The sequence below is a fragment of the Peromyscus eremicus genome, chromosome 20, assembly GCF_949786415.1.
Source record: "Peromyscus eremicus chromosome 20, PerEre_H2_v1, whole genome shotgun sequence".
Lineage (NCBI taxonomy): Eukaryota > Metazoa > Chordata > Mammalia > Rodentia > Cricetidae > Peromyscus > Peromyscus eremicus.
Genome location: NC_081436.1, coordinates 28,973,038 through 28,986,243, shown reverse-complemented (window position 1 = coordinate 28,986,243; position 13,206 = coordinate 28,973,038). Strand labels below are relative to the sequence as shown.

The 13,206-nt window shown below is 53.5% G+C and overlaps 1 protein-coding gene across 1 annotated transcript in view; it reads left to right on the top strand.

Annotated features, from left to right (window-relative positions):
* Positions 1-7,380, top strand: part of Dennd3 (DENN domain containing 3) — a 52,822-nt gene extending 45,442 nt beyond the window's left edge. Inside the window, exons 19-23 of the mRNA XM_059247787.1 lie at positions 359-516; positions 2,466-2,599; positions 3,877-3,992; positions 4,076-4,213; positions 5,856-7,380. Of these exons, the coding sequence (XP_059103770.1) occupies positions 359-516; positions 2,466-2,599; positions 3,877-3,992; positions 4,076-4,213; positions 5,856-6,056 (747 nt within the window). The 3' untranslated portion in view covers positions 6,057-7,380. The remainder of the gene's footprint in view (positions 1-358; positions 517-2,465; positions 2,600-3,876; positions 3,993-4,075; positions 4,214-5,855) is intronic.
* The last annotated feature ends 5,826 nt before the right edge of the window (positions 7,381-13,206 follow it).

The window sequence follows — 13,206 nt, the reverse complement described above, 5'->3', positions numbered from 1 at the left end:
GTGTCTTGACCCCCAAATCAATGCTCACGGTGCCTCCGTTGTGATCCAGACAGTGGGAGTGTCAGGGCCAGTGTGTGTGTTCCTGCTGAGGCAGGGCAATCATGCTGCCACTTGGAGCTCACACTGTGGACCACCATCCTTTCCCCGACCGTATTTTCTGCCAGGGTTTATACTTCTGTGTACTCAATAAGGCATCTTTAAATGGGAACCCGCATGACTTAAACGAGGTTCTGACTGGGCCTTACAAGACCCTGCGGGATCAGTGCTTGTATTTGCTGACTGGGGGCTGGTAGTAGCTGTGCAGACAGTGAGCCTGGTCTGCACATCTCACGCACCCTCCCGTCGTGGCCCCCTTTAGAACTGCATGGTGATGGCAGAGCACAGCCAGGTGTGGGTGGGCTCCGAGGACTCCGTCATCTACATCATCAATGTCCACAGCATGTCGTGCAACAAACAGCTCACAGATCACCGTGCTGCCGTCACTGGCTTGGTGGTGCAGAATGGAAAGAAGCCCAGGTACCAGGGCCTGATGGGGTAGGGAAGGGAGGAGCTTGGCCTCCAGGGGTGTGGAAGGTAAGGGGGCCTGGGCCTCCTGGGCCTGGCCAGGCAAGAAGTGTCTGGAAGGGGAGTAGACACAAGACATGTGTGGTCTGGCTCTGCTTGTGGGTAAAGAGAAAGGAGCCTCTTGAGACGACAGAAGCAGCATGGGGACCATTGGCTCTTGGCCTTACAGCCAAGATTACTTAGACCAGCCCATGCTTTTGGCAGAAACTGGAAAGGGTGCACCCATAACCAGTGCTGGTTATGGCTGGCTTTCTCATTTTTCCAGACATCAGAAATCTGGCCTTGCATGAGAGAGCACCTAAGTTCTTGGTGTTGGCTATCTCTAAAAGGACATTGTGGGACATCCCTTCCACAAGCCCCAGAAAGTCACCAGAAGGCCAGCTGTCTGCAGCCTGGGGGTGGGGGGGCACTTTCCCCTGCTGAATCTCTAAGCTAGTGTTGTGAGTGTCCCGGGGTGGGTTTGGAGACCCGGTTGCCTTCATTTTCAAAGCCGTCCAGCTTGCTTTAGGGGGCCTACCTTCCCTGTCAAAGGCATGCGTGGCAAGTAGCTCTGGGCTGGCTTCTCTGGAGGGTAGATAGGTAAGAGTTCTCCTGTCACATATGAAACTCACTTCACCCCTGTGCTCCTGCCTCTATGACCCCCCAGTTCTAAGGCCAAGCCATCATGGGAGAGATCTGACCCATAAAACTCTCAAATTATCCTGGCCAATGTGAGGGTACAGGGAGGGTATAGGGTGCTGCCCAGGACACATGGGAACTAGGGTATGACCCTCAGCCTGAGGCTTCCCCCAACTACTCACCCTGCAGTGGAGCCAGCATCCAGAGGCAGGTTTGGAAAAGCCATAGAGGTCACCCACCTCAAGGCCACCTGCTTCCTGCCTCACTTGTCCATGTCACATCCTGAGGGACAGCCTCCCCATGTATCGGTCTCCCCAAAACCACCTTGATGGAAAGTCACGGCAGTGGGGTGGGAAGCTCCATCTGGCTCCCCAGATACACTGGTTGCCTTGGTGTCTCCTGGCTTGTAGATTCATTATTCCAACCTCATCTCACCCCAGCCTCCCACAGTGTGTGGCCATCTCCGGGCTCAAGTTTCCCACTTGTAAAGACATCAATACTCTTAGGCCAGGACCTACTGTAATGATGGTATGTCAACTTGGCTACATCTGCGGAGATCCTATTTCCAATTGAGGTGCTGGGTTCAAGGATCCCACTGTGTCATTTCTCAGGGACACAGTGCAACCCATGATACCAGCCTGTGTCACGCTGTCTTTACTTACTTTAAGAATGCCAACTTCCAAGTGAGCTGTTTTATCCACTGTGCCCTGCAGCGAGGTCAGGCCTGACAGAGCAACCCCCAAGGAAGGCTCAAGAGCAAGGCAGGGTCTCCCAGCTGTGTGGGGAGCCCCAGTTCTGGCAATGTCTGCCTAGCCTGTCTACCATGCCGCCCCCAGCCCGTTCCCTAAAATGGTGCCAGAGGGGCCTCTTCCCCCAGGCAGGCCCAGGTCAAGTTGGACATTTAGTGCTTACCTGAGAATGGCAGGAGCTGGGAAGGTGCAGGAGTCATAGGTAGCACTGGTCACTGCCCACCCCAACCTGCTACTGTGGATGACCTCCCCTGGGTGCTGGTGAGCCTGCCCTCCTGGTCCCTCTGAGCTGGACAGCCCTGCTTAGGACTTGATGCCGTGAACAGTGACCCTGGGGGTTCTGCTCTCTGACACCCCATCGAGCTCACAGGGGCTAGAATGGGGAACCGGCATCCAAGACCCTATCCTCGTCCTGGTATGTCACATTTACTTATCATCATCTCCATCGTGGACGGTGGCTTTGTTACCCCCAAGGTTTGGAGGCCCAGTGCCACATGGCCTCTTAGGTGCCTACACGTATTTTTGATCCCTCAGTGAGGTCTACTCCTGTAGCCTGGATGGGACGGTCCTGGCGTGGAATGTCAGCACACTGCGAGTGACCGGCCGGTTCCAGCTGCCGTGTGGGAACCTCACGTCCATCAGCCTGCACAGCGGCCGCCTGTACTGTTGTAAGTTTTCAGGGCGTCAGCCAGTGAGCGTGGCGCCCTTATCCTGCTCTGGGTCAAGTCCCTTTCCCTGCCTTCCTGTGTGTGTTTCCAGCTTTGATTTAAACGGTCTTGCCACTCTCCAGGCTTCCTCTCCATCCCTCCCTGACAGGCTGGTGGATGGCTACCATCCCGCTATGTGCCCGCCACTCCCCGGCTCCCTTTTGGTAACCTGCTTGGGGGGGGGGGGTGGGTAAGCCTGGCCCGGTGACCCTGGGTTGCCCTCTGCAACCTCTTATGAGCGCGTGCCACACCTGCCTCTGAGGGTAAGCCTGTCCAGGCTGAGCTACTGTCGCGTGTGCCGCTCCTGGTCCATCCCGGGAACCCCAGTGTCGCGTGTGCCGCTCCTGGTCCATCCCGGGAACCCCAGTGTCGCGTGTGCCGCTCCTGGTTCGAGGCTGGCGGCTCGCGTTCCAGGGTGTTTCGGCACATCCTGGGGCACCGGAGTTGCCTGTAGTGTGAGTCCTCCCTGTAAGCTGATGTGAGGGTTCTTGAATGCTGCCAGCAATGGGCTTGGGCCTCAGCGCGCCATTTCCGCATGCTCTTCCTTCTTCTGTCTCTCTCTCTTCCTCCTCTGTTTCCGTCTCGTCTGTTTTCCCAGGGTCCCACGGTGACCACACTGGGCTCACAGGCACTAGGTAGCTGTGGCTCCTCTTCAAGTTGTCATCTCCCTGCCTCTACCTCCAGTGCTGGATCACAGGGCGTCACCACACCCGGACTGTTGGCCTGCTCGCTTGTCCCCCCCCCCCCCCCCTTGCCTGCCTGCTGCTGTCCTTACTGAGTATTTTAATTCAGCTCCGTCTTCTCCGCTCTCTTTCCAGCCTCCCTTTTTCTGCTTCCCTTTCGCGTGGGTGCTCTTAAGGGTGGTACTGCGCGGCCTCACCTCACTGGGCAGCCAGCAGCAGGCCTTCAAAGGAATTAAGAAAACTTACTTTGCCAGGATGTGTTATCATTCCTGGTGAGTCCTACCACCCAGGTTTCTCCTTGCTTGCTATGCTTAAGAGCATCTCCCAGGACTGGGCTTGGGCTTCTGATCACCGGGAAGTGACAGTCGGGGAATGGGAAGTACCCTGTCGGTGTTAGGAGCATCGCATGGGAACTGGGAGATGAGCTTCACGGCGGTCCCAGGGAGAGACCCCCGGCTGGGCAGTCAGGACCTCTCTAGGGAGTCCTAGGTAGCAGTGCATCTCCTTGCATCTCCTGTGTGCTCTGCCCATCTCTCTTGGTTCTTCCTCCCACAGGTACGGGCCACAGCGTCGTGGTGGTGACAACACAGGGCTTTCATCGTCGAGAGCTGAGCATCAACAACTCGAACAAGGCACCTACCCGCTTGCTGGCCTTCCAGCTTCTGCCTGAGGTACTCCAGGCCTGTGTTGCTGAAGTCCAGGCTTGGGCTGTCTCGGTCACAGTGCCATTGTCCCACGGTGCTTTCTATCCCAGAAGGAGCAGCTGTGGGCGGCCTCTGCGGAATGCAGTGAGCTGTATATCTGGAACCTGAAGGACCTGGACCAGCCTCCTCAGAAGACACACTTGCAAGACTGCACTGAGGTTAGCTGTATGATCCGTGTGAAGAGGCAGGTGAGACGGAGGTGTCTAGCCACCTGGGAATATCCCCTCGGGTTCCTCTGGCCTCGTCCCTGCGGCTCTGCCTCCTCTTCCAAGGTTCCTTCCCTTCTTTTTTTTTTTTTTTTTTTTTTTTTGGTTTTTCGAGACAGGGTCTCTCTGTGTAGCTTTGCGCCTTTCCTGGGACTCACTTGGTAGTCCAGGCTGGCCTCGAACTCACAGAGATCCGCCTGGCTCTGCCTCCCGAGTGCTGGGATTAAAGGCGTGCGCCACCACTGCCCGGCTTCCTTCCCTTCTTAATGGGAAGGAGTAGAATATGAGGCTGGCTGGGATGCAGATTGTCATGGGCCTCAGGCTTCCTAGTGCTCAGTTGGAGAATGACAGCCTTACTTCCCACCAGAGCTGGGGACCCAGTCAGTGCCAATCCCAGGTGTTGGCAGGGTGGCTCCTTCTCAGTGGAGACCTGCCTTCCATACAGCTTTTGGGGCTGAGGCCATGCTTGACCATCCTGGTCGTGGATACGCCTCTCTCATCTGGCTTAGTCCTCGTGTGGCACCTTTGTGTCTCCTAAGGGCCCAGTCCACTGAAGCCTGGCCACATGTCACCTAGGACTCTATTTTCAAGCCACTTCCCATTCTGAAAGGATGCGAGTTTCTGGGAGACACTACTCAACCGTTTACAGCTTCCCCACATACAAAGTACAGCCACACCATCCCCAGACCCCCAGAGTTCCAGGCCACTCTGTCACTGACTCAAAAGGGTCCAGGCCCTACCTGAGGAGAGCTGATGGACTCAGGTCCTAGTCAGTCTTGTACCACTACAGCAAAGGCCTGCAGCCAAGAGCTTGACAAGGTTTCTGTGGCTGTCCTGGAGTTTCTAGTTCATGGCCATCGGACCCACAGCTTTGGGGCTTATGGTGAGGAACACTGTGGGTGAGTGCTTGTGGGAGAAAACTGCTCGGGTCCTGGCCAGGAAGCAAACAGCAGGAAGGAACTGGAATCCTCCAGTCCCCTCTAGGGCACCTTCACCGACCTCAAACCTCCCACAAAGCCCCACCTCCTACACGGTTTAGCATGCCCCAGGAGAGCCAAGCTGGGGTCTTGGAGAACACTCATTCCAACTGTAGCAATAAGGCTGTGCACGTGGTCCGTCATGGGACACCCCACCCCCTCCCCACCTCTGAAATACAGTAAGAGTATTACTGCCCAGAGTAGACAGTCCTGTCCACAAAGGGAGAAACTGGAATGAAAAAAAGAGGTGACAGGTCCCAGCGCTGCCTAACATGTGACGAGGAAGTTCCACAGTGGTGTGGCTCTGTTTTATGGACGCTTCACTGGTGAGTCAATGTTCTCCAGTGTGTGACCTCGATGGTGTGAGACATTCAGCACACTCGGCACTCAGGCTCTGGCAGCAGCCCTCTCACACTCAGAACTGAGGTTGATCTCAGCAGATCTCAAGTTCAGGAGACAGTGTTAGCTATGACCACATTGTCCCCTGGGCTTTCGAGCCTGAGACTAGACCTCTGTGACCTGAAGGTCTGTCCTAGGCCCTCCAGGCAGCCCAGCCTCTTGGCCAGCAGGAAGGACGTGAGTTTGGGGGGGGTGCGTTTGTCACCCAGCGCTCCGCTTCAAGGAGTGTCCCTGTCTCTCCCCTACAGATCTGGGTGGGTGGCAGGGGGCCGTCGCAGGGGACACCCAGGGGGAAAATCTTCGTGATGGACGTGGAGAAGATAGCAGTGGAAAAGGAGCTGGTGGCCCACTCTGACACCGTGAAGACCCTGTGCTCTGCGGAGGACCGCTATGTGCTGAGCGGAGCGGGCCGCGAGGAAGGCAAGATCGCCATCTGGAAAGTCGAGTGAAAGCTGTGTGCTGGACCACGCACGCACGCTGCCTTGTGAGAGGACACCCCCCACCACAGCGGGGTCGGCGGCCAGTGGGGGCCTGTCATCCGCTCCCAAGGGCCTTCACCTCCGACTGCTCCCTTGGGTGAGCAGCGACATCTTACTGCTGATAACCTCCACCGTGAAGTTACCTCATTATTACCTAGAAACTCCCAGAATCTACACCTGGGAGCCAGCGCCACAGCTGCCAATTTAGCTGCATCGCATGTGACCTGTAGTCCTCACGCCGGGCCTCTCCTCCTCATTCACTCCTCATTTGTTTACTCTGCAAACCCTTAGGCTTCAGCCGTATGGTAACGGCTGGTATGTGGCAGTCAGCCATAGAGCCTTGCAGGTTTCCCTTGACTTCCGGTTTCCAGAGAGGCTTCTGAGTATTTGAGGGTAAACACGGACAGAACCGGCTTGCACTGGCCAGGCTATCCTCCTTCGGAGCACGTGACCGAGGCCCGCCCCAGGGAGCGGACAGTACTGCTCAGGTTTCTCTGGGTAGAAACTGGGCAGCTGAGCGGCTCTGTCTTCACATTAGAGTTTGAATGGTGAAGAAACAGATGACCGCAGGCAGGCAGCTTGTCCCAGAAGCGCACGCATGCGTAACTGCCTCACTGGCTCACAACGCACCTGCACTTCGTGTGTCTCCTGCACGTGCACACACAGAGCTTCTCTACTGAACTGTGGGTAGCTGTCTGCTCAGAGGCCTCTGAACGTGTTCATCACACTGCTCCTATTTCAGTCTGGAAGCGTTCTGTGCAGTGGGTTTCAGTGCAGATGCTGGGCACAGACAGGATAAGGCCTGTCCCCTATGTATCCTCCTGTGAGCTCTGCATGGAGCCCTCTGGATCCCCTGCCTCGGGTTTTCAGGACTCCATGTGCACCCTGGTAGAGGCAGTCACTAAGGGGTTGCCAATGGTCTATGTCGGTCTCTGAGACCAGGTCAGGGTCCAGGGGTACTTGAGCTGATGCTAGCGCAGATGTGGGTCCAGGCTTGGAGGTTCTGTGCCCCTGACTATTGGTTCCCTTGAGGTGTGGCTCCCGTGGACACAGTGCAGAGGAGCCCTCAGAGCCACACCCCTCCCTAGAGTCTGTGCTCCCTGAGGGGTGTTTCACATGTCCAGAGGGACAATGTGGCCAGCGTCAAGGGCACAGGCTCAACCTGCCTTTGTAAATACGAGAAGCCTGCTGTAAAAGTCGATCATCAATGGGTTCTAAGTTATTTAATGCCAGTCCATGTGGGACCAGGTATTTACACCGTGTGGATTAATATAATAAATCCTTTTTGTTAATACTTGCTGCTTGCTTTATTTGGCGGCTGTGAACTGGTAGAGAGGTCTTGAGGTCTGGATTTTTTTTCTTTTTTCTTTGCAGTATTTGAGATAGAACCGGGGTCTCTTCCTACCAAACAAGGGTTCTAGCACCGAGCCACACCCTCTCAGCTTGGGAGATGCCTTGAAGGGTGATCATTTTCACTTTTGAGACAAGGTCTAACTGGGTAGCCCAGGACAGCCTCAACCTCTAGCTCCAGCCTCAGTCACCCCAGTGCTGGGCTGACAGGCATACCGACCATACCTAGCAGACATGGGAGACTTCAGTTTCTCTGTCCATTCTAAGCACCAGTCAAGTTGTTCCAACTCAGAATTCATCTCTCTCATTTGCGGTGATAATTTCTAAGGCCTCACACGGGACAACCCACTGGGACCAAGAGCCAGAGCCATTTATATTAGGAGGAGAAGCAGTGAACAGTGGTGGGGGCTGGAGTGAGCACACGGCTCTGTATTTGTGTCAGAGCCTTGTGAAGGATTGCTGAGATGAAAAATTGCACTTTGGTGCACTTCTGTACCTTGGACACAACTGGGTCCTCTGGCCATGCGGCTCCTCCATGCTGTGTTACGCCCCAGGCACACGTCAGGCTGAGGAAGCCCTAGGTTTGTGTGTTATTAAGAGGGGCAGCCTGGATCATGGGCATGACTGATGAACCAGGCTGACTCGGGCTTGCTAGGGACCTGACCAAGAGACCGGAACCTTGTGTAGGGCTGGTCATGTTGAAGATGCAAGACATGGCTGGGCACCCAGGAACTGCTCAGCAGGTATGTCCCCCCCCCCCCCCCCCCCCCCGGGCTCTCAAGAAAATCAAGAAAGAGCAAGTGAAGCTGTGCAAGCTAACTTAGAGGGTTAAATAGTGGCCTTCAAATAGTTCTGTCCAAGCCCTAACCCCCTGGATCCATGCACATGACCTTATATGGAAAGTCTTTGTAGCTGTGCTGTTGGAGGTCTTGAGGTGTGGTCCTTGGCGATGTCCTGAGGCAGAGACACCTGCACAGGAGTCATGTGAAGATGGGGCGAAGACAAGGTCAGCTGCAGGCCAGGAGATGCTTGGAGCCACCAGAAGTGGGGAGAGGCAGGAAGGTGTCTTCACCAGAGCTGTAGAGGGACTGCGTCCGTGCCACACCTTAATTCCACACTTACACAGAGCTGTGGGCAAGCGGCTTCTGTTGCCTCCGCCCTCTGGCTGTGACCACTTGTTACAGTAGCCATGGACACTCACACGGCTTCCGCTTACTGGGCATGCTCTGGCTGGTGCTTGTAAGCTGTAGGCACACTCTTGTGTCTGGTCATAACACTTGAGAGACCAGAAGCACAGCCAAGTGTCCCCCTCATCCCCAAGAATCAGGGTGTCCTGGCTGCAGTACTGAGCAACAGGGAAGGTGACATCTATGGTGTGAATGCTCTCCATTTCCAAGAAGTCAGGCAGTTTTCCCAGAGAGGCCCTCAAGAGCTAGCCTTGCTCTACAGGAGCTGATTTCTAGCTTTTAACAAGGCGCTGAAGGCTGGAGGCTAGCTTGGGCTAAGACATGTGACAGCCAGTGCACTACAGTAAGGGAAGGGTGAACTCATCTTGATGGTGAAGAGCATGTCTCCCTGGCCCTAGATCTTTCCTTGAAGGGAAGATGTGTTCTGGCTGGGCGGTGGTGGCACACGCCTTTAATCCCAGCCCTCGGGAGGCAGAGGCAGGTGTTCGAGGGATGTTACATAGAGAAACCGCATGCCAAAAGGAGTGTGCCTGTTACGGCTCTGCAGGGTTTGATGGTGGTCAACCAGAGGCTGGGCGGTTGCTGGCCAGCTCAAAGGAGGTGAGCAGGACAGTGGTGTAGTCAACTGAGCATTACTGACATCTCCATGTGGATAACTACAAAACAAAATGCTTACAAAATGACCTACCAGGCCGGGCGGTGGTGGCGCACGCCTTTAATTACAGCACTTGGGAGGCAGAGGCAGGCAGATCTTTGTGGGTCTGGGGCCAGCCTGGTCTACAGAGCCAGTTCCAAGACAGCCAGGGATATACAGAGAAACTCTGTCTTGGGGGCGGGGTGTGTGTGTGTGTGGGGGGAGATCTACCAGGCACAGTGGTGCTTGCTTGTAACACTAACACTAGAAGCTGAGGCTGGCGGATCACAAGTTCAAGGGTAGCCTGGGTTCAAAGCCAACCCGACAACTCAGTGGAGAGGGGCTGGGGGTGCAGCTCAGTGGTGATATTAGTGATGTTTCTTGTTGCTGTGACAAATGCCTGCCCCAGACAACTCAAGGACGGGTTCATTTTAGTATGCAGTTTGAGGGGACAGTCCATCCTAGTGGGGAAGGTATGGTGGCAGGAGAGGGAGCGAAATGGTCACATTATAGCCACAGGCGGGAGCGGAGACGGGTGAATGCTGGTGCTCAGCTGGGGCCCCAACCCATGGGATGTGGCCCCTTGAATCATACTGAGTGTACATGGACTACATTCTCTGATTAAAAGGGAGAGACTCCCTGACAGCATAAGAATGACCCAACCGGGCTGGTGAGATGGATGGTCCAGCCTTGGCTGCCACGCCTGACCACCGGAGTTCACTTCCTGGGGGCCCACACGGTGGAAGGTGACGATGACTCCTTCCTGAACGTCATCCTGTGTTGTCTACCAGAGATGTGGTTTGTAAACCCATGGCTGAGGTCAAAGGGCAAAGGATGGTTATAAAACAACCCACACACAACGCTCATGTGGCTGTGCTCATCAGACACGACCGACTGCAGGAAACGGTGGGCAACTGCTAACTTAGAAACTGACCCCAGGACTCAGGAAGTGAAGGCAGGGGGCAGGGACTCAGGGTTATCCACAGCCTTTTAATAAAAGCGGGGGGGGGGCATAAGTCTTGTATTTAATAAGATTAGATACGCTAAGAGAGTAACAAGTAGACAAACCCCAGACTGCAGATGGAGACTACGGCATCTTTCTTTCAATGATGAGTGGAGCCCCTGAGGGTGTAGAAGATCCAGCAGCAGCAGTGTTGAGGGAAAACTCAGGGAGCTGCAGCAGATGCTGGGCAATACAGGTAGGAGAGGTCCGATTCCCATAGAGCATGCTCTCTGACCGCAAAGAGCTAAGAAAGGTTCGAATCTATAGGACGTACTCTCTGACCACAGAATTTTATTAGAAGCCACTACACCTGGTTTATGTGGTGCCAGAGTTGGAGCCCAGGGCTTCGTCCATGGCAGAAAAGCCCTACAGCAACTGGGCTACACCTCCTCAGCCCTGGTCAAAGTGTTTTAAAGTGTGTGCAAGCTTACAGAGGAGGGGCACTTCCTCAGACAGACGGGACACCTACTGGATGCACATAGCAGAAATACTAGTGACGATTCACTGCTTTCCCCAAGATGAGGAACGGGCAGGACATTTGCTCTCCTCTCCTAGGCAACACTGCATGGAGGCTCAGCTATTGCACTGGGCGAGAACAGAAAAGCATACGAACACTGGACTAGGGGCTGGAGAGATGGCTCAGGGGTTAAGAGCACTGCCTGTGCTTCCAGAGGTCCTGAGTTCAACTCCCAGCAACCACATGGTGGCTCATAACCATCTGTAATGAGATCTGGTGCCCTCTTCTGGCCTGCAGGCAAAACATGCAGGCAGAACACTGTATACATAATAAATCTTTAAAAAAAAAGACGAGACTGGTTAGCTGTAGTGGCTCACGCTTATAATCTCAGCATTTGGGAAGCTGAGGCAGGATTGCCAGGAGCTTGAGACCAGCCTGAAGCTATAATATGAGAATCTGCCCCCACCCCCCAAAAAAGAGAAAAAGGAAAAAATGGCTGGAGAGATGGCTCAATGGTTAAAAGCACTGGCTGCTCTTCCAGAGGATCTAGGTTCAGTTCCCAGAACCCAGGTGGCAGCTCACAGCCGCTGTAACTCGTTCCAGAGATTTGATGCCTTCTTCTGGCCTCTCTGAGCACCATGCAGGCATGTGGTGCACAGAGATCCAAGCAGGCAAAACACCAATAAAAATGATAAACCACCAATGTCCAAGAAAGACTAGCCTGCAAGGAGCATGGCTGTCTACTTGCAGATATCACTATCCATGAACACCCGAGGAATAGAAATTCAACACAGCAGATGGATGTGAGATCAGGATACAACACTGCAACAGAAAACTGCTGACATTTAGGCAGTGTAGAGCAGCATGGGGCGGAGGGGCAACCAATGGAAGAGGCAGAAGGCATCCCCGAGATCTCAGATACACACGAGGCCAGAAGACCAGTACCCTGAAAACTCAAGACACCCTGGACAGAAGAAAGGTTAAAAGTCTCGAAAGATACATTGCGCTCATGAACTGCAAAGCTAACATTGGAAAGATGTTCTCTCCTAAGTGACTGTGACTCATGAATTCCCATCCAGCTGGGGATTATACCACAAGAAGAGATGCCAAGAAAAATGTTTCAAAAGATGAGAGATACAAGTCCGCAGGACCTGGTTTTTAAGCATCCCTACAAACGGCAGTGGTTGAGAAAACAGAATGCCATCTGTCGTTGACAGGTAAGCAGGCCAGAAGGACAAAATGCAGGTTCTGGGTGTGCACAGGAAACAGGAAAGCCACTGGGTAGGAAGAGTGCATAGGCTGTAAACACAGGTGTGGGAAGGGCATGCAGGCCCTCGCTGCATTACCAGGGTTGATGCAAGGGCACTCCCCTGACCTAATGTGGAGCTGGAAGTGCTAAAGACAAGGACAGGAAAGGACCGGGCAGCCATGCTGCGAGACTGCTTTTAAGAACACGTGAGAAATGCTACACATAAAAGAAAACTGATTGATTAGACTTCATCAAAATAGTCTTAAAATGGGAAAAAAAAAAAGCTCGGCACAATGGCTCATGTCTGTGATCCCAGCTTTTCTTTTTTTTTTTTTTTTTTTTTTTTTTTTTTTTTTTTGGTTTTTCGAGACAGGGTTTCTCTGTGTAGCTTTGCGCCTTTCCTGGGACTCACTTGGTAGCCCAGGCTGGCCTCGAACTCACAGAGATCCGCCTGGCTCTGCCTCCCAAGTGCTGGGATTAAAGGCGTGCGCCACCACCGCCCGGCGATCCCAGCTTTTCTGAGGCTGAGGCAAGAGGATCATGGTGAGTCTGAGGCTAGCTTGAGCTACAGAGCAAGGCCTTGTTTCAAAATCCATTATATAAATGAATTTAAAAAAATAGAAAAGAAAACCATGATGAGGAAATGCTAGATCTGACAAGTTGTTTTTTTTTTTAAATTAAATCTCCAATGTGTAAAGAACATCTACAAATTAACAAGATTGAAGAGTCCAACTGAAAAGTGAGTCAAAGGTATCTTACCAATGAAGCTACTTAGATGGCCGTTTTAAAAGGAAGTTTAATAGGGCTGGAGAGGTGGCTCCGTGCTTAGAGCACTTGCTTCTTACAGAGGTCCTGGTTTGGTCCCCAACAGCCATGTCGTGGCTCACAGAGTCTGGCCTTTGCAGGCATCTGCACACACATGGTGAATGCACAAATATGCAGGCAAAACACTCACAAAACAGAAAACAAAAAAAGATGCTTAACATGGTTAGTTTTCAGCAAAATACAACTTGAATCACGCTGAAATGTCATTTGATGACCGAGTATGTGGCTTAGCAGTGAGGCCCCCCAAGTCCCATCATTCGCACAGAAAACCAAACAAAAACCCCGAATTCCTTCCTCATCCAGGAGTACTTGTGCACGCCTGTCACTCCAGTGTGTTGAGACGTAGATGTGAAGCCTTATGGGGGTGATAGGAGACTTGGGGCTCCTGCTCCTCGGGAGTCACTGCACTCACATG